The following is a 14172-nucleotide window of genomic DNA, read 5'->3' as shown; positions in this document are numbered from 1 at the left end:
GAAAGTTGGCTTGATAGAGTGTACAGAATGAGGGTGTGATATAGACGCCTAAGTACTTCAGTGTAGAAGAGCACCAACAATATTTAAAGGTGTCTTGAAGACACTTAAAGCGGATGTGCCACTAAAAACATGTATTAAAAGCCAGCAGCTACAAATACTGCAGCTGCTGACTTTTAATATAAGGACACTTACCTGTCCTGGAGTCCAGCGGTGATCGCAGCAGATGACGAGCGATCGCTCGTCACCCTGCTGCTCCCCCCTCCATCCACGGTGAGGGAACCAGGAAGTGAAGCGCTCCGGCTTCACTGCCCGGTTCCCTACGGCGCATGCGCGAGTCGCGCTGCGCCCGCCGATTGGCTCCCGCTGTGTGCTGGGAGCCGAGTGTTCCCAGCATACAACGGGGGACGGACGGAAGGTAAGGAAAAAACCCGTCCTTTGCCCGTATCGTAGGGCCGGAAGTGGGTGCAGATACCTGTCTGTAGACAGGTATCTGCACCCCCCTCCCCCCTGAAAGGTGTCAAATGTGACACCGGAGGGGGGGAGGGTTCCGATCAGCGGGACTCCACTTTAGAGTGGAGATCCGCTTTAAGCAGAGCAGGTGAGTTATTAATGGGTAGGGCCTCAGTTTTTGACTGGTTAATTTAAAACCCAGATAAAACTTAAAATGTGGAGAGAGTGTAATGTAAAGAGGTGTGGGTGAGAGTCAACAAAATATTGGCAGGGAAAAGTGATAGCTTAAAGTGCTGTTGTCACAGTGGGACCCCCCGTATGTCTGGGTGGGACCTAATGGCCAAAGGCCAATGCCAGAGGTTCCAGACTCAGGATAAACAACAGGGGTGACAAGGGACACCCCTGCCTGGTGCCATTACTGAGGGTGAACCACTGAGACAAATACGAAGACAACTGGACCTGAGATGAAGGGTTAGAGTATAGAGCCTGCAAGGCCTGTACAAAAAAACAAAACCTGTGAATCCTTATCTAGAGAACATGAACGGCCAAGTTTAGGCGGTCAAAAGCTTTTTGCGCATCCAAGCTTAAAACAATGGCAGGTTGTTAAGTTTTAGTCAAAAGGTCTATCAGGTCTATAGTCTGTCTCGTATTGTCACCCGCATGTCTCGTTGGGACGAACCCCACTTGGTCTTTGTGAATCAATGTCGTCAGTAGTGGGGAGAGTGTTGGCCAATATTTTATTAAAAATTTTGTAATCCAAATTCAATAATGCAATAGGGCGGTAACTATCTGGCAGTGAGGGATCCTTAACTGGTTTATGGATGACAGTTAAGTATGTGTGTAGAAACTGTGAACGTGGGATGGAACCTTTGAGCAAGGAGAAATACAAAGACTGTAGGTGGGGGAGAAATTGGGGAGACAGTTTTGTAATATACATAGGGGAGCCCATCCGGACCCAGGGATTTATGAGCTGACAAGGCTTTAATCACCACCACCATCTCAACAGTGACAAGGGGCGTTGAGTGTAGAATTTTGTACAATGGACAACTTGGGTAAGTTCAAAGAGGACATAAAATCATTAAATTAGTCTGGGAGAATTGGGGTATCAGAGCTTAAGCAATTATACAATTTCTTGTAGAAATCTCCATATACATGGGTCATAGTCTTAGGGCATTACGTAGGAGTACCATCTGGCTGTATCAGATGGTCAGGTATCAAAAGGAGGGGACATGGTTTCAGTCTGTTAACAACATCCCATGTGGTTTGTTAGCAAATTTGTAAAACTTTTGTTTGGCCCATAACATAGATTTGGATATCCTATTTATGTCAAACGATTTGATTTGGTTACGGATTGAGGCAACAACTCTGCTGTTCCACCGTGGGGGATTAAAGTAGGTGCACCTCTGTGGCTCTTAATTGAGCGAAGAGGTCAGCTTTCAATTTTGTGAAATCTTGTTTAAGACGAGAACCTGCAGATATGCACTTACCCCTGAAAAAAGCCTTATGGGCTTACCACAGGGTGGAAATTTCCGCAACCGATCCATCATTCAGTTGAAACAATAGAGACAATTTTTGTTGCAATTGGGTTTGCATCATTGGGTCTTTGATCAGGGACTCACTGACAAGTGTTGGGGGTTGAAACAGTCAATACAATGTCAAGTTCAATGGTTGTATGATCCAACCAAGTGATATGATTAATCTCAGAGGAAACAATATATGGAAGGGGGGCCGTTACAAAAAAGTGGTCCAATCTAGAATATAGCTTGTGAGGGGGGGAGTAAAATATGTAACATTTCTGAGTAGGATGTTTCGCTCTCCATGTGTCAGAGGTTATGGGATCTATTCAGTTAACGAAAAGAGGCAGACAGTTTCTGGGTAGCGATTTGTGAGGTGTCCTGAAATGGGGCCTGCCTATCCATGGTCGGGGACATGCACACATTGAAATCTCCTCCTCCTATGATCATAAAAGTTTGAAAGAATGATTGTAGCTTCTCAAAGACTTTCGTAAGAAAATTAATCTGTCCCACATTTGGGGCATATATATTAGCCAGAGTGAGTTGAGTGTTCAGGCGACTACATTTCAGGGAGTAAAAAAAACAACCATGGGGATCTAGGTAGGAAAAAAAGGACACGTATCAGGCAGGAACTTTTAATGAGAATTGCCACACCAAACTTTCCAGATGGGTCGGAAGCCATATAGGCCGTGAGAAAGTGTTTAGAAGCAAATTTAAAGGACCCCACCAGGTCCTAAAGTGGGTCTCCTGAACCATAATCACAACTGCATTGGAGGACCTAAATTCCTTCAAAGCCTGCCATCTCTTCCCGATGAAATTCAGGCCCTTTAAATTACAGGAGTATATCTTAAGAGCCATAACAAATCAAATGTGTATACAGCTAGTATAGTATAAATGTTAAACAAAAAGCTAAATAACCATGGTGCAAAATACATCGAAACATAAGCATGCAAGTTGAAATGGTGCCAAAAAAATAGCACTAATAACCAGAGTAAGGTAAAAAAAAAAAAAAAAAAAAAAAAAGAAGACCAATAACGTAAAGTACAAAAAGATAACAAAAAAAGAAAAAAAATTAAGTATGTGAAGATAAAAAAAAAAAAAAAAAAGTAACAACTTCATGGAATCCAGGCAATAGCCTGGGAACTTGTTGAGGGGCATGGCAGCTTGCTTGATCCGACGGTGGGTTCCCGTCTCTTCTAAGTAAACAGTCATCACTTCACCATCATTAGTGGAGGGCAAGCGGTATATCAAAGGATAAGTAAGCAACTACAAGATTATCAAGGGTAGCAATTACTTTAAAAAAAAAAAAAAAACACAAGATTTAAGGAAGTGTCATTCTCGAATATGGAGCTAGCCATTTCCATGGGCCACTGGCACAGCCAGATTAAACATCTGGCCATGGTAGAAAAAAAAAGGAGATTCTTGAAGGAAGAGACTCTTCAGGTCAGAAATCTGGAGGGTTTAGCACGTTGAGGGGTAGAGAAGGCCTTTTGCGATCACCGTTGAACTGGGGTCTAGATCTTGGCTGGGGTCATGAGCGGCTTGGGGTTCAGAACAAGAAGCTGAAGATCCTCTTCAGGGATGGGTGGGAGACCCAGGTTGCGAATGAAGGCCTCACTTTCATAAAGGGGTCTCAGTGAAAGTTGGACCCCATCTTTAGAGGCAGATAGGCAAAAATAGAATCCCCAGTGATAGGGCACTTGGTGATTTTGCAGGTGGGTGGTAACAGGGCGGAAGCTGCGTCTTTTCACCAAAGTGATAGGAGAGAGATTGCGGAAAATTTGAATCCTGGCTTGTTTAAATTCAATGCAAGATTTACTGTGAGTTGCAAAAGTGAGGGCTCCCTTGCTTTTATAATAATGGAAGCAGACAATGTCTCTGGGTTGGAGCCGGGGGAGGCTTAGGGGCCAGAGACCTGTGAGCCCTGTCAAGGTGCCAATCAATGTCCGAGATGTGGGGAGCTAGAGTGACAAATGGGCCCAAAAGATGTGGACGCAGCTCCTTATCACTAACAGGTACCCCTCGAATCCTTAGGTTCTGGCGTCCTTCTCTGTTCTCCAAATACTCCTGTTGTAGCTGGAGTTGAGAAACTGTGTGCTTCATGGCAGCATTGTCAACCCTAGCCCCCTCCCCCCCCCCCAGCATCAGATCTGCTATGGTTGACAAACCCCACAAGAGGTGCTCCCGGTATTCTCTGCACTAAGGTATGCCCCACCACAGTGCCCCCTAGCACCAGGCAGCCAGGACCTGCTACTCCAATAAGCACAGTATGAAAAAGTGCCTGAATGGCAGATAGATAGCACCAGGGGATCCCGCAAAACAGGGGCACTTAGACATATATTGAGCAAAACCAAAAAACTTAAACTTCACCTTCTCCACAGCAGAGACTGGAGTATCTGTACATAATAAGACGTAAACTCCATAGAGTTGGGCTTTATGGCAGAGTGGCCAGAAAAAAAGCCATTACTTTCAGCAAAAAACAAAATAGCACATTTTGTGTTTGCAAAAAGGCAAGGGGAAGACTCCCAACATGTATGGAGGAAGGTGGTCTGGTCTGATGAGACTAAAATTAAACTTTTTGCCCATCAAAGAAAACACTGTCTGGTACAAACCCAACACATCACATCACCCAAAGAACACCATCCCCACAGTGAAACAGGGAGTGAAACGGGGTGGTGGCAGCATCATGCTGTGGGGATGTTTTTCAGCAGTCAGGACTGGGAAACTGGTCAGAGTTGTGGGAAAGATGGATGGTGTTAAATACAGGGATATTCTTAAGAAAAATTTGTACCACTCAGTGTGTGATTTGAGGCTAGAATAGAGGCTCACCTTCCAGCAGGACAATGACCCCAAACACACTGATAAATCAACACTTGAGTGGTTGAAGGGGAAACATTTAAATGTGTTGGAATGGCCTGGTCAAAGCCCAGACCTCAATCCAATATAAAATATGTGATCAGACTTAAAGATTGCTGTTCACAAGCGCAAGCCATCCAACTTGAAGGAGATGAAGCAGTTCTGTAAGGAGGAATGGGCAAAAATCCCAGTGGTAAGATGTGGCAAGCTCATAAAGACTTATCCAAAGTGACTTGGAGCTGTGATAGCCGCAAAAGCTGGCTCTAACAAAGTATTGACTTTAGGGGGGTGAATAGTTATGCACATTGACATTTTCTGTTATTTTGTCCTATTTGTTCGCTTCACAATAATAAAAAATAAAAATAAAAAAAAAACATCTTCAAAGTTGAAGGCATGTTCTGTAAATTAAATGATGCAAATCCTCAAACAACCCATGTTAATTCCAGGTTGTGAGTCAACAAAACATGCCAAGGCGGTGAATACTTTTGCAAGGCACTGTATGTAGCAGTAGGCCAAGAGGTGTTTAACAGAACATAATCTACTGTATTTATGTTGAAACATACTGTATTAGTGGGTTACTGTTACACATACCTTTGAGAAAAGAAAACCACCCACAACTAAAAAGTGCCTGAAAAATGGCATCAGAAAAGACCTGAACATCTACCTGGTAGAACTTATGTTCGAACAAAGGCACTAACAAATGTTTTACAAAGGCACCAACTCATTTGGTAGCGTGTACCTTAAAAAGGAAGGGGAAGAACCCATCTTTCATAATATAGGGTCAAATGATGATTAGTTCAATCCATCTGAAAATGGTTGACAGGGAAGGTGGGAGCCCCTGTGAGAACTCTCTGGAACAAAAAAGGAATCTGATTAAGGGTGTAGTCACAAGACAACAGCACATACCACATCAAGACAGTGTAGAGAAATTGTACTGCCATTTGGAAAAGAATATCCAGATGATCAAGCAGGGCCCATTGATAGTGTGCCATGGGTCGGAGTATGCCCACGTGCCATGCCCGACAGGGCTTATTTCTTTCAATCACCAGAATGCCCTCCATCTTGAGATCTTGTGGAGCAGAAGTAGGGAGGATCTGGAGCTTTGATTACCAATGTGAAAGCATAACCAAAGCATCCACTGCAAGGTTGATTTTTTTTTTTTTTTTTTTTTAACTACTGTACTCAGCTTTTGATCTTTTGCTTAAGAGAGGCAAAAACAAAAAGTTAAACCAACAATATTATTTATAGATAATCATCTCAAGAGAGAAAAAAAAAAAAAAAAAAAACGACACCAGTCATACACAGTATGTTTTTACAGCATTACTTTTGCACCAAATGTTCTTAATCACAGTTTTTCACCAACTTTTTATTATTATTATTCACAATGGCAATTGATCCAAGTTTTGACTATCAGTGAATTGCCATGCCTATCCTTGACAATGTGAATTCCCGATAAAATAATTCTAATGGATATTGATACTGGCAGTAAACGTGACAGCCCCCCATCCCCCTAGCACAAAACAATTCCAACCTAGCTAAAAGCAATGAATGTCCCTCTGCAGTATTTAAAAGCAGAACTTCACCATAAAAGGGTACCTGCTCCCATTTCTGGTGATCAAAACTATCCACCGGAAATTCTTCTCTGGGCTGTGGAACCAATTACAAAGGGTCGCTTGGTGCTGGACCCATGGACAGTTGAGTGTTTTATTAAAAGTCAGCAGCTACAGTATTTGTAGCAGGTAACATTTCATTTTTTTAGAAGAAAGGCTTTAAATATCATTATTGGACAGAGATGTCAATAAACAATGGACTATGTGCTCAAGAGACCTAACTGAAGGAAAACTCAGAAAATCCCAAGGTTAATAGAATACCATACGCATAAGCCCTAACCAGACCTGGAACATACTGTAGTACTTACCAGCTAAAACTATATAGTGCAAGATAAGATTATTAGTTTATTTCTTTTAGCTTCTAGTATACAGTGTTTTTTTTTTTTTATCATCATGACGAGTTTAATGGCAGAATTTGGAATTAATAATTAGGCAGTATCACTGTAAGCACTGTACAATGCTTGATTCCCTTACATGTCAAACGGATAAAACAATGAATATTAATATTGGCGGTAAAAAGTGGCCCTAGTACACAGCGTCTACTCCTCTGTCGAGTCCTTCTTGCTGGTCTCCTGTCCCTCGAACACTGGATATTTGTTCTCCACATCCGCCCAGGTCAGACAACCGTTCGCTAAATCCCAGATGATCCCAGGGAGTTCTAATATCTCGGCTCAGATCTGCCGCATTGAGTCCCAGTCTCTAAGTGTTGCGGTGTTTGGCGTGCGATTCACTATATCAAAGTCTATTGTGATACCGAAGGCTACACCGATCTCATCTGTCCGGGCGTAGCGGCGGCCGATGGATCCGGAGGAGTCGTCCACTTTGTGCGACACGCGGTTCTTGGTTAAAGCTTCAGATAGTTCCTTCACAAAAGGAAAGAATTCCGGATTCTGGCTCAGCGGGAGTACTGAACACTTGTATGGCGCTACAACGGCTGGAAAGCTGAAGTACGTCCTTTGCTCGTCTCCTTGTCTGACTTGGAATGTGTGCTCAAAAACGGTGTACATGATTCTCCCCAAACCAAATGAAGGCTCAATCACATTTGGCACGATTTCCTCGTTTTCTGAAACCTCTTCACACTGACCATATCCTTTGTCAGCACAAAAGTCTTTCCTTCTGTCTCTATAGTGAATTCCCCTTTTTCCTGTAGTAGCTTCTCCTTCTCCGTGATGAAGCATTCATCACAAATCGCAAGATACTCCATCACCAGCTTGGCGTCTTTCTTGTACGCTTTGCCGATTGCTCCCTTATTGGCATCAAACTGGACAACGTTAACGGTTTTGGGTTCTTTAAGAGGCTTTTCAGCAGCAAGCACCACCTTTGTAGCTCTGGCATGGCAGGTAAGATCGTAACATGAGCGGTCCGCACAGCCAACGATCTCTATCCATCCATAAGAGGTTTTGGTCTCGGCATCCCAGCAGTAGCAGGCATAATGTGCCATTTCATTTTCCATGTGCTGCCGGAACCGCAGCTTCTCCGCTGACATGCCGACTTTAATGAGGTATAAGTAGATTCTTCCTATGAAGTATCCCAAGAGTGAGTTATTGATCACACCCTGCTCCACAGCGTCTACCAGCCTCATCTTATGTGCCGACTTCACACTGAGCTGCGCTTTGGAGGAATACAACAGGATGTTTAAGTCTGCCACGGCCTCAAATTTGGGGTAAACCTTCTCATTGGGGTCCACAAAGTGCTCGATTTCTGCCATAGTGAATTCTCGAACCCTGATGAGTCCTGACCGGGGAGAAATCCAATTTCTAAAAGAGTTCCCAATCTGAGCAGCGGCAAATGGCAGTTTTCCCTGATTAAATTCCAACAGCCGTTTGAAGTTGAGGAAGATTCCTTGTGCAGTTTCTGGTCGGAGATACCCTGTCATGTTGCCCCCGGGTCCGATGGATGTCTGGAACATCAGATTGAAAGACACTGGAGGGGTGAGGTCATTTAAGGTAATGGGGGACTTTACATTGTACTTGACAAAGAGGTCTGCCAGTTCTTGTTGTCCGTAATTGTCCATCTGTGTCAACACGCTCTCCATTTCTGCTTTCTTTTCTGTGGTGCACTTTTGGTCAGACATGAGTTTCTGGAGATGAGCTTTTAGAAGATGGTCGGCCCGGAAACATTCACCGTTCTTGACATCTTTCACCATAAAATCGGCAAACTTGTCAACATGCCCAGATGTCTTGAGAACAGACTCTGGGGTCAGCATGGTGCAATCGATCTCCAGGATCTGCTCCTCCTGTATGAAGTGCTGTCTCCATTTCTGGATGATATTTTTTAGCGCACATCCAACAGGCACAAAGTCATACAATCCGCTGACCGCTCCATAAATGGCAAAAGCCTGGTCGTAAAAGAAGCGCCTTTTGAGGGTGTCCTCCATCTTGGCCCTGTCCACGATATCATCCTGGGACTGAAGGGACAGCTCCTTCGCTTCCAAAGTCATTTTTCTGGCTTTCAGCTCTGCCAAGGCTCTGTCCACATCCACCTGAGGAACTTTCTCTTCTTTTAACTTTGACGAGTTCACCTTACTCCTTGACGGCCAGTCTGAGCGGGACGAGCTGCTCCTCCATGCCGGGTGAGTGTGTGGGGTGTTTGGGATGTAGGGCGATGAGGAGGCACGGAGAGGAGAGCCGGCTTTTTTGGCAGAGGGATCGGGGCTGAGTAGTGAGCCGCAGCAGCAGGGTGGGGAGGGATCTCAGCACGTGCATCACACTCACTGCATGATGACATCTCTGCTTTTTTTTTTATATTCACTATTCCCAATACATTGTAATGTACTTTGCTTAGTCAGTTATCCTTAAAAAACAAGATCACAATTTATTTATTTTTAAATAAAAAAATAAATACTAAGTGTTAAAAACATTAAACACTGATTTTAGCACTCCACTGTTACTTCTCTCACATGACAAGTGAAAGACAGCGGTATAGAGAGCGAATTGTTGTGCATGTATAAGGTTTAACCACATGTGAGCCTGTATGAATTTAAATCTCAACATATCAGAATATATTATGCTGCACAACAAACTAAAATCATGTAATCCACACCATGTGATTTTATGTCACCATTATTAATTTTACTGACATCCATGAAAGTACATCTAGAGCATGTCCTTACCTCAAGATGTTCTAAAATATAGGGGGGGTTGGTCATGCCAAGCCTTAGCATCGCGCCCTCAGGAATAACTTCAACCAGTTTCCATAGGAGTGTTGGGAGGTCTGTGCCAATGTCTCTACCATAGGCTCCTGTGTCCTCACTGGTCAGCCAAATCTCACAAACACCCTCTGTGAACAGAAGAAGATAAATCATTTTTATTTATTTTTTTACATTTCAATTTATCATACAGCTGTTCCCTTTTAATTCTGGGTTTCCACAGGACTATTATGCAGCCACTCTGGACTTTGCATTGTAATGAAGGGGGCTAAAAGAAGGCATATCCCCTGGGCAGCAATGGGTTATTACGTTCATTTTATGATCTCTCTAGTGCTGGAACAATACAGTAAATGATTACTGTGTTCCAGGTGGAGATTTACATTTACAGCTCAGGAACAGCATATGGCATTAAAAAAAAAAGCCTATCCAACTGCACACACTGAATTTGCTGGTCATTATGTAATACAAAAGGACAGACCTAACCAGCAGTCTCAGAGTATTTGAAACAGCAGAATGCAATGTGTACAAACATACAAGCAGGCAAATGTTCACAAACACAGTATTAAAACAAATACAATTGAGAGTGTGATATAGTCATACATTAAAACAAATATGCCTCAAGTTCTGGCAGGTAGAGTTAACGGGTTACCAAGGGATGAGTTTCTTGACAAAAAAGGCTACCATGTTGCTAAAGTAATGTACAGCATTTTGTTTCAAGATAAAAGTTCCTAAAAAAGTACTTATAGGGAATATATATATATATATATATATATATATATATATATATATACATATATATATATATATACACACACACACACACATACATATATATACATATATACATACACACATAAATATGATAGGGGGACATAGTTACAGTCTTGGGGGGGGGGGGGGTGTCTGATCGAGGAAGGAGGAAGTCAATAATCTTCCTTCTTCCCACTCAGTTCCTCTGGGATTCTCTATTCATTCCCCAATTCTCCACTTCTGAGCTGGTGAATCTGGGAGGGTGAATTCTGACACAGATTACACCTTCATAAACTGTCCATTTTTGTGTCAGACAATGACCACTTTTCTGGGCGCGGAGATAATTGGCGGACAACATGTTCTCCACAGATCATCTATCTTTATTTCATAAACTGTTATGAGCTGGGATCAGCAGGGATCACTGCTGTTCAGTTTCATAAACGGGGCACCTATGTGGGTACATTGTACACTCATACCTTCACTATGCTCTCTGTATGCATTGTGTCCCCTCAAACTGACAGATAGCAATGATAAATGTAATAACTTCTAAATGGCTAAACTATCAGAATTGAAAATGTGTGTACAACTTTTCACTGAACTGGAAAAGGTTTCACCTGTTACCTAAAATAAATACCAATCCTGAAATGCACCCTGTTTTTAGAGAAAATTGAGTACTGTCCGTGATACTTTTTTTTATTTGCACCAACATATAATTTTCCATTGGCGAGCTTTCGGGGTGTGTCCCCTTCTTCAAGGTCCAAGCAGTACTGATTTACAAAAGTTTTAAAACTTTTGTGAATCAGTACTACTTGGATCTCAAGTACCCAGTTTTTAAAGATTATCCAGTGAAAAAGAAAATCCCTCCATAAAACAGAAAAGTATTTAAATTAGTTTCTGGTGTGAAAACACTGCAGAAAAAATAAAAATAACTAAAAACAATTCAGTTTCTAAACTTTCCATATAAATGCTCAGTAGCAACACAAATGATAAAGGCCTTTAGAAGATTGATGGAATATCCATACCTGTCTAGCCTTGTTTACGAACACAATGTCTGTAACCAGCACAGCATACCCTTTGCTGTTGTAGTGTTAAATAGAAGTCAGCGTGCCAGTGTTTGGCTTTGCAAATGGAAAGTAGCCCTAAGCATTTTCTCTCAGACAATCATCAACAAGAGATCTTGGGTCTCTCGTTGAAAGTATTAAGTACCAAGACATGAGAATATTGTTGTTCATCCAACAGTTCAAAACAATCATACAACATATGCAAATGTTTCTTAGGCTAGGCATACATCAGGTTGTTGCGCCAAATTATCAAGAAAAATCATACAACAATCCCAAAGTCTACGTGTGTATGATTATGGTAGAGACATCAGATTGAGTTCCTTCGAGGTCACTGATTTTATGTATCATTAACATAAGAAAAATTACTGATACATACAAATAAATACTGGAAATGCAGTACAAATACACAGAACAAACAAAAAACAAACCCAGAGATTGAGAAAAAAAAAAAAAAAAAAAAAAGAAGCATGCTACCGTTTTTGGATGGGTCAGAAAAGATGGAAAAATAATGCAAATGATTATTTGAAGCTCCGATTAACCATAACAGTGCAGCAATTAGCAACCCCAATTGATAATGCATGGCTCCAACTATGCACCATTTAGGGGAAATCCTTCTGTTCCCATGTGCAGCATAGTTTGTCAATTTGTTTGGTTTGATGTGTACATCTTCATACAAAATGTACTAATTTACTACCAAAATGTGTATGCTGCGCTAACTTTTTTATCTATTTCTATATTATTGCATTTGTTGTTTTTCAAAAGCCAATATAAAAAGGCAACAAAGGTCAAATAAGCACTTGTGTTATTTGATTTAGGCAATTATTTTCTGCATAAAAAAAAAATACAACAATCCTGCGAGCCACCACTCCTATTAGCTAAGGCAGGGGTCAACAATGGAATAGAGTACCACTCCAAGTCCTGCGACCTATGCTGTGCTCCCCCCCTGTAGTACTGACAGGTGCAGACTCCACGCTGATCCGTGGAAAAAAATCAATGTTCCTGGACTGCCACACTCTGATAGGCGATTTATTGAAACAAAATAAACAAAGGATAAAATCCAAAGTGTTTATAACATCCAAAAAATCATGCAACACTGCAATCAATGGTAAAAAGTGGACATAGGGGACAAAAAAGCCAACATGTTTCACATCATGGATAGATGCTTAGTCATAGCTAAGGCAGGGGCCAGGAACCTTTTTGGCTGAGAGAGCCATGAACGTCACATATTTTAAAATGTAATTCTGTGAGAGCCATACAATATGTTTAAAACTATAATATCCACATCTCCCCCCCACTGTAATATCCACATCTCCCCCAATGTATATACGATTGTCTGTTTGCTTACCACGACACAAGCAGGCAGATCCACGAGCAGTTGAGGCGGGTGATGACGTCAGCACCACTCACATAGGCCGCCGCAGGGGGGGGGGGGGGGGGGGGAGATGGCTGCTGCTCCGGATCTAGGCCGAAGCCGCGGCCTTTCCTATGGGCTTAATCTGCAGATCGACACATCAAGCGATCCGCGGATTGAGAGGCGAGAGCCAGATGCAGCCATCAAAAGAGCCACATCTGTCTCACAAGCCATAGGTTCCTGACCCCTGAGCTAAAGTATAGAAATAAAGCTGCTAGCATGAACCATGTCTCATAAATCGTGCCAAAGACTAAATAAAATGAACAAAACACAGCGCTAATGAAACTATACAAACGGGGATGTGTGTCCAGTAAGTGATGTAGATATGTGCAACCAAATAGTACAAGTTAATATATATAATGATTAAAAAAAAAATTCACCCTGAAGATGATACGACACCCCCAGTATTGTCACGTGTAGGGGAGGTGACAGGATGTCAGGAAAGTCTGTGTGAGGCTGAGAGGACCGTTTACCATATTCCGATCAGTACAACTCGCTACAAGTCTGTTATAGAATGGTGCACTGTCACACCTGCAATATGCGAGTACCCCGGCAAGGGATCTTATTGTTATAATAGAACATATAATAATATAATATTGTTAAAACGTTACTTGCACCATCCAGGTTTTTTTCTTATATATTCTATGATCTGGAGCTGCCTGCCAAGGAACCAGGAACCCAGGTTTATCCATTAGAACCCATGTGTGGTTCATAAGCGTGCACAGACCAAGCTTAGTTGCAAGGCCGTACACTATAAGCTGAGGGTCCATTGCCATGGGGGAGCACCTGTGTGACTACACCTTGGCATGACTTGTGGATCACTCACTGGGCCGTGTGTTGTTGTATGAATTGTATTATATATCACCCTTGGATTGCTGCTACTGATTACTTGCACTAAAGCACTGTGCAATTGTTCATTCTTTTTTTATCCACATCTTAAAATACTTTTATATGGACTTGCGTGTAATTTTTAAGGATTCGACGGTTAACCACTATTATTTATAATGCATGTTTATGCACTTATGCACCTTAGTGTGATGCATTTTTTTTGTATGCAATTTATATATTTTTTTATCATTAGTTATATATATTTACTTGTACTATTTGTTTGCACATATCGACATCACTTACCAGACACATATCCCCCTTAATTTGTATAGTGGTGTGTGCACTATTTCATTAGCGCTGTGTTTTGATAATTTTAATTATTTTCTGCATCTTAATTATTTTCTGCATCTTTGGCACAGTAACTGGTGGGTACAGGAAAGCTACCGATACATACTTGCAATCTGGAGCTTTCTGATCATGTGACCGGTGTGAAGGTCAATCACATTGGTTACATGATTGGAATGTCCCCCTTCATCTTCCAGCA

At 42.0% G+C, this 14172-nt stretch overlaps 1 protein-coding gene and 1 pseudogene across 3 annotated transcripts in view; both read right to left on the bottom strand.

Annotated features, from left to right (window-relative positions):
* CDKAL1 (CDK5 regulatory subunit associated protein 1 like 1) overlaps nucleotides 1-14172 on the bottom strand; it is a 947145-nt gene that overhangs the window by 412119 nt on the left and 520854 nt on the right. For all 3 annotated transcript variants that reach the window (XM_040353783.1, XM_040353784.1, XM_040353785.1), the window contains exon 10: nucleotides 9543-9709. In XM_040353783.1, coding sequence (XP_040209717.1) covers nucleotides 9543-9709 — 167 coding nt within the window. The remainder of the gene's footprint in view (nucleotides 1-9542; nucleotides 9710-14172) is intronic.
* Nucleotides 6934-9150, bottom strand: LOC120940756 (annotated as a pseudogene).

The sequence above is a fragment of the Rana temporaria genome, chromosome 5 (assembly GCF_905171775.1).
Source record: "Rana temporaria chromosome 5, aRanTem1.1, whole genome shotgun sequence".
Classification (NCBI taxonomy): Eukaryota; Metazoa; Chordata; class Amphibia; order Anura; family Ranidae; genus Rana; species Rana temporaria.
Note: the sequence above shows the minus strand (reverse complement) of the source record. Positions and strands in the feature narration are given on the sequence as shown.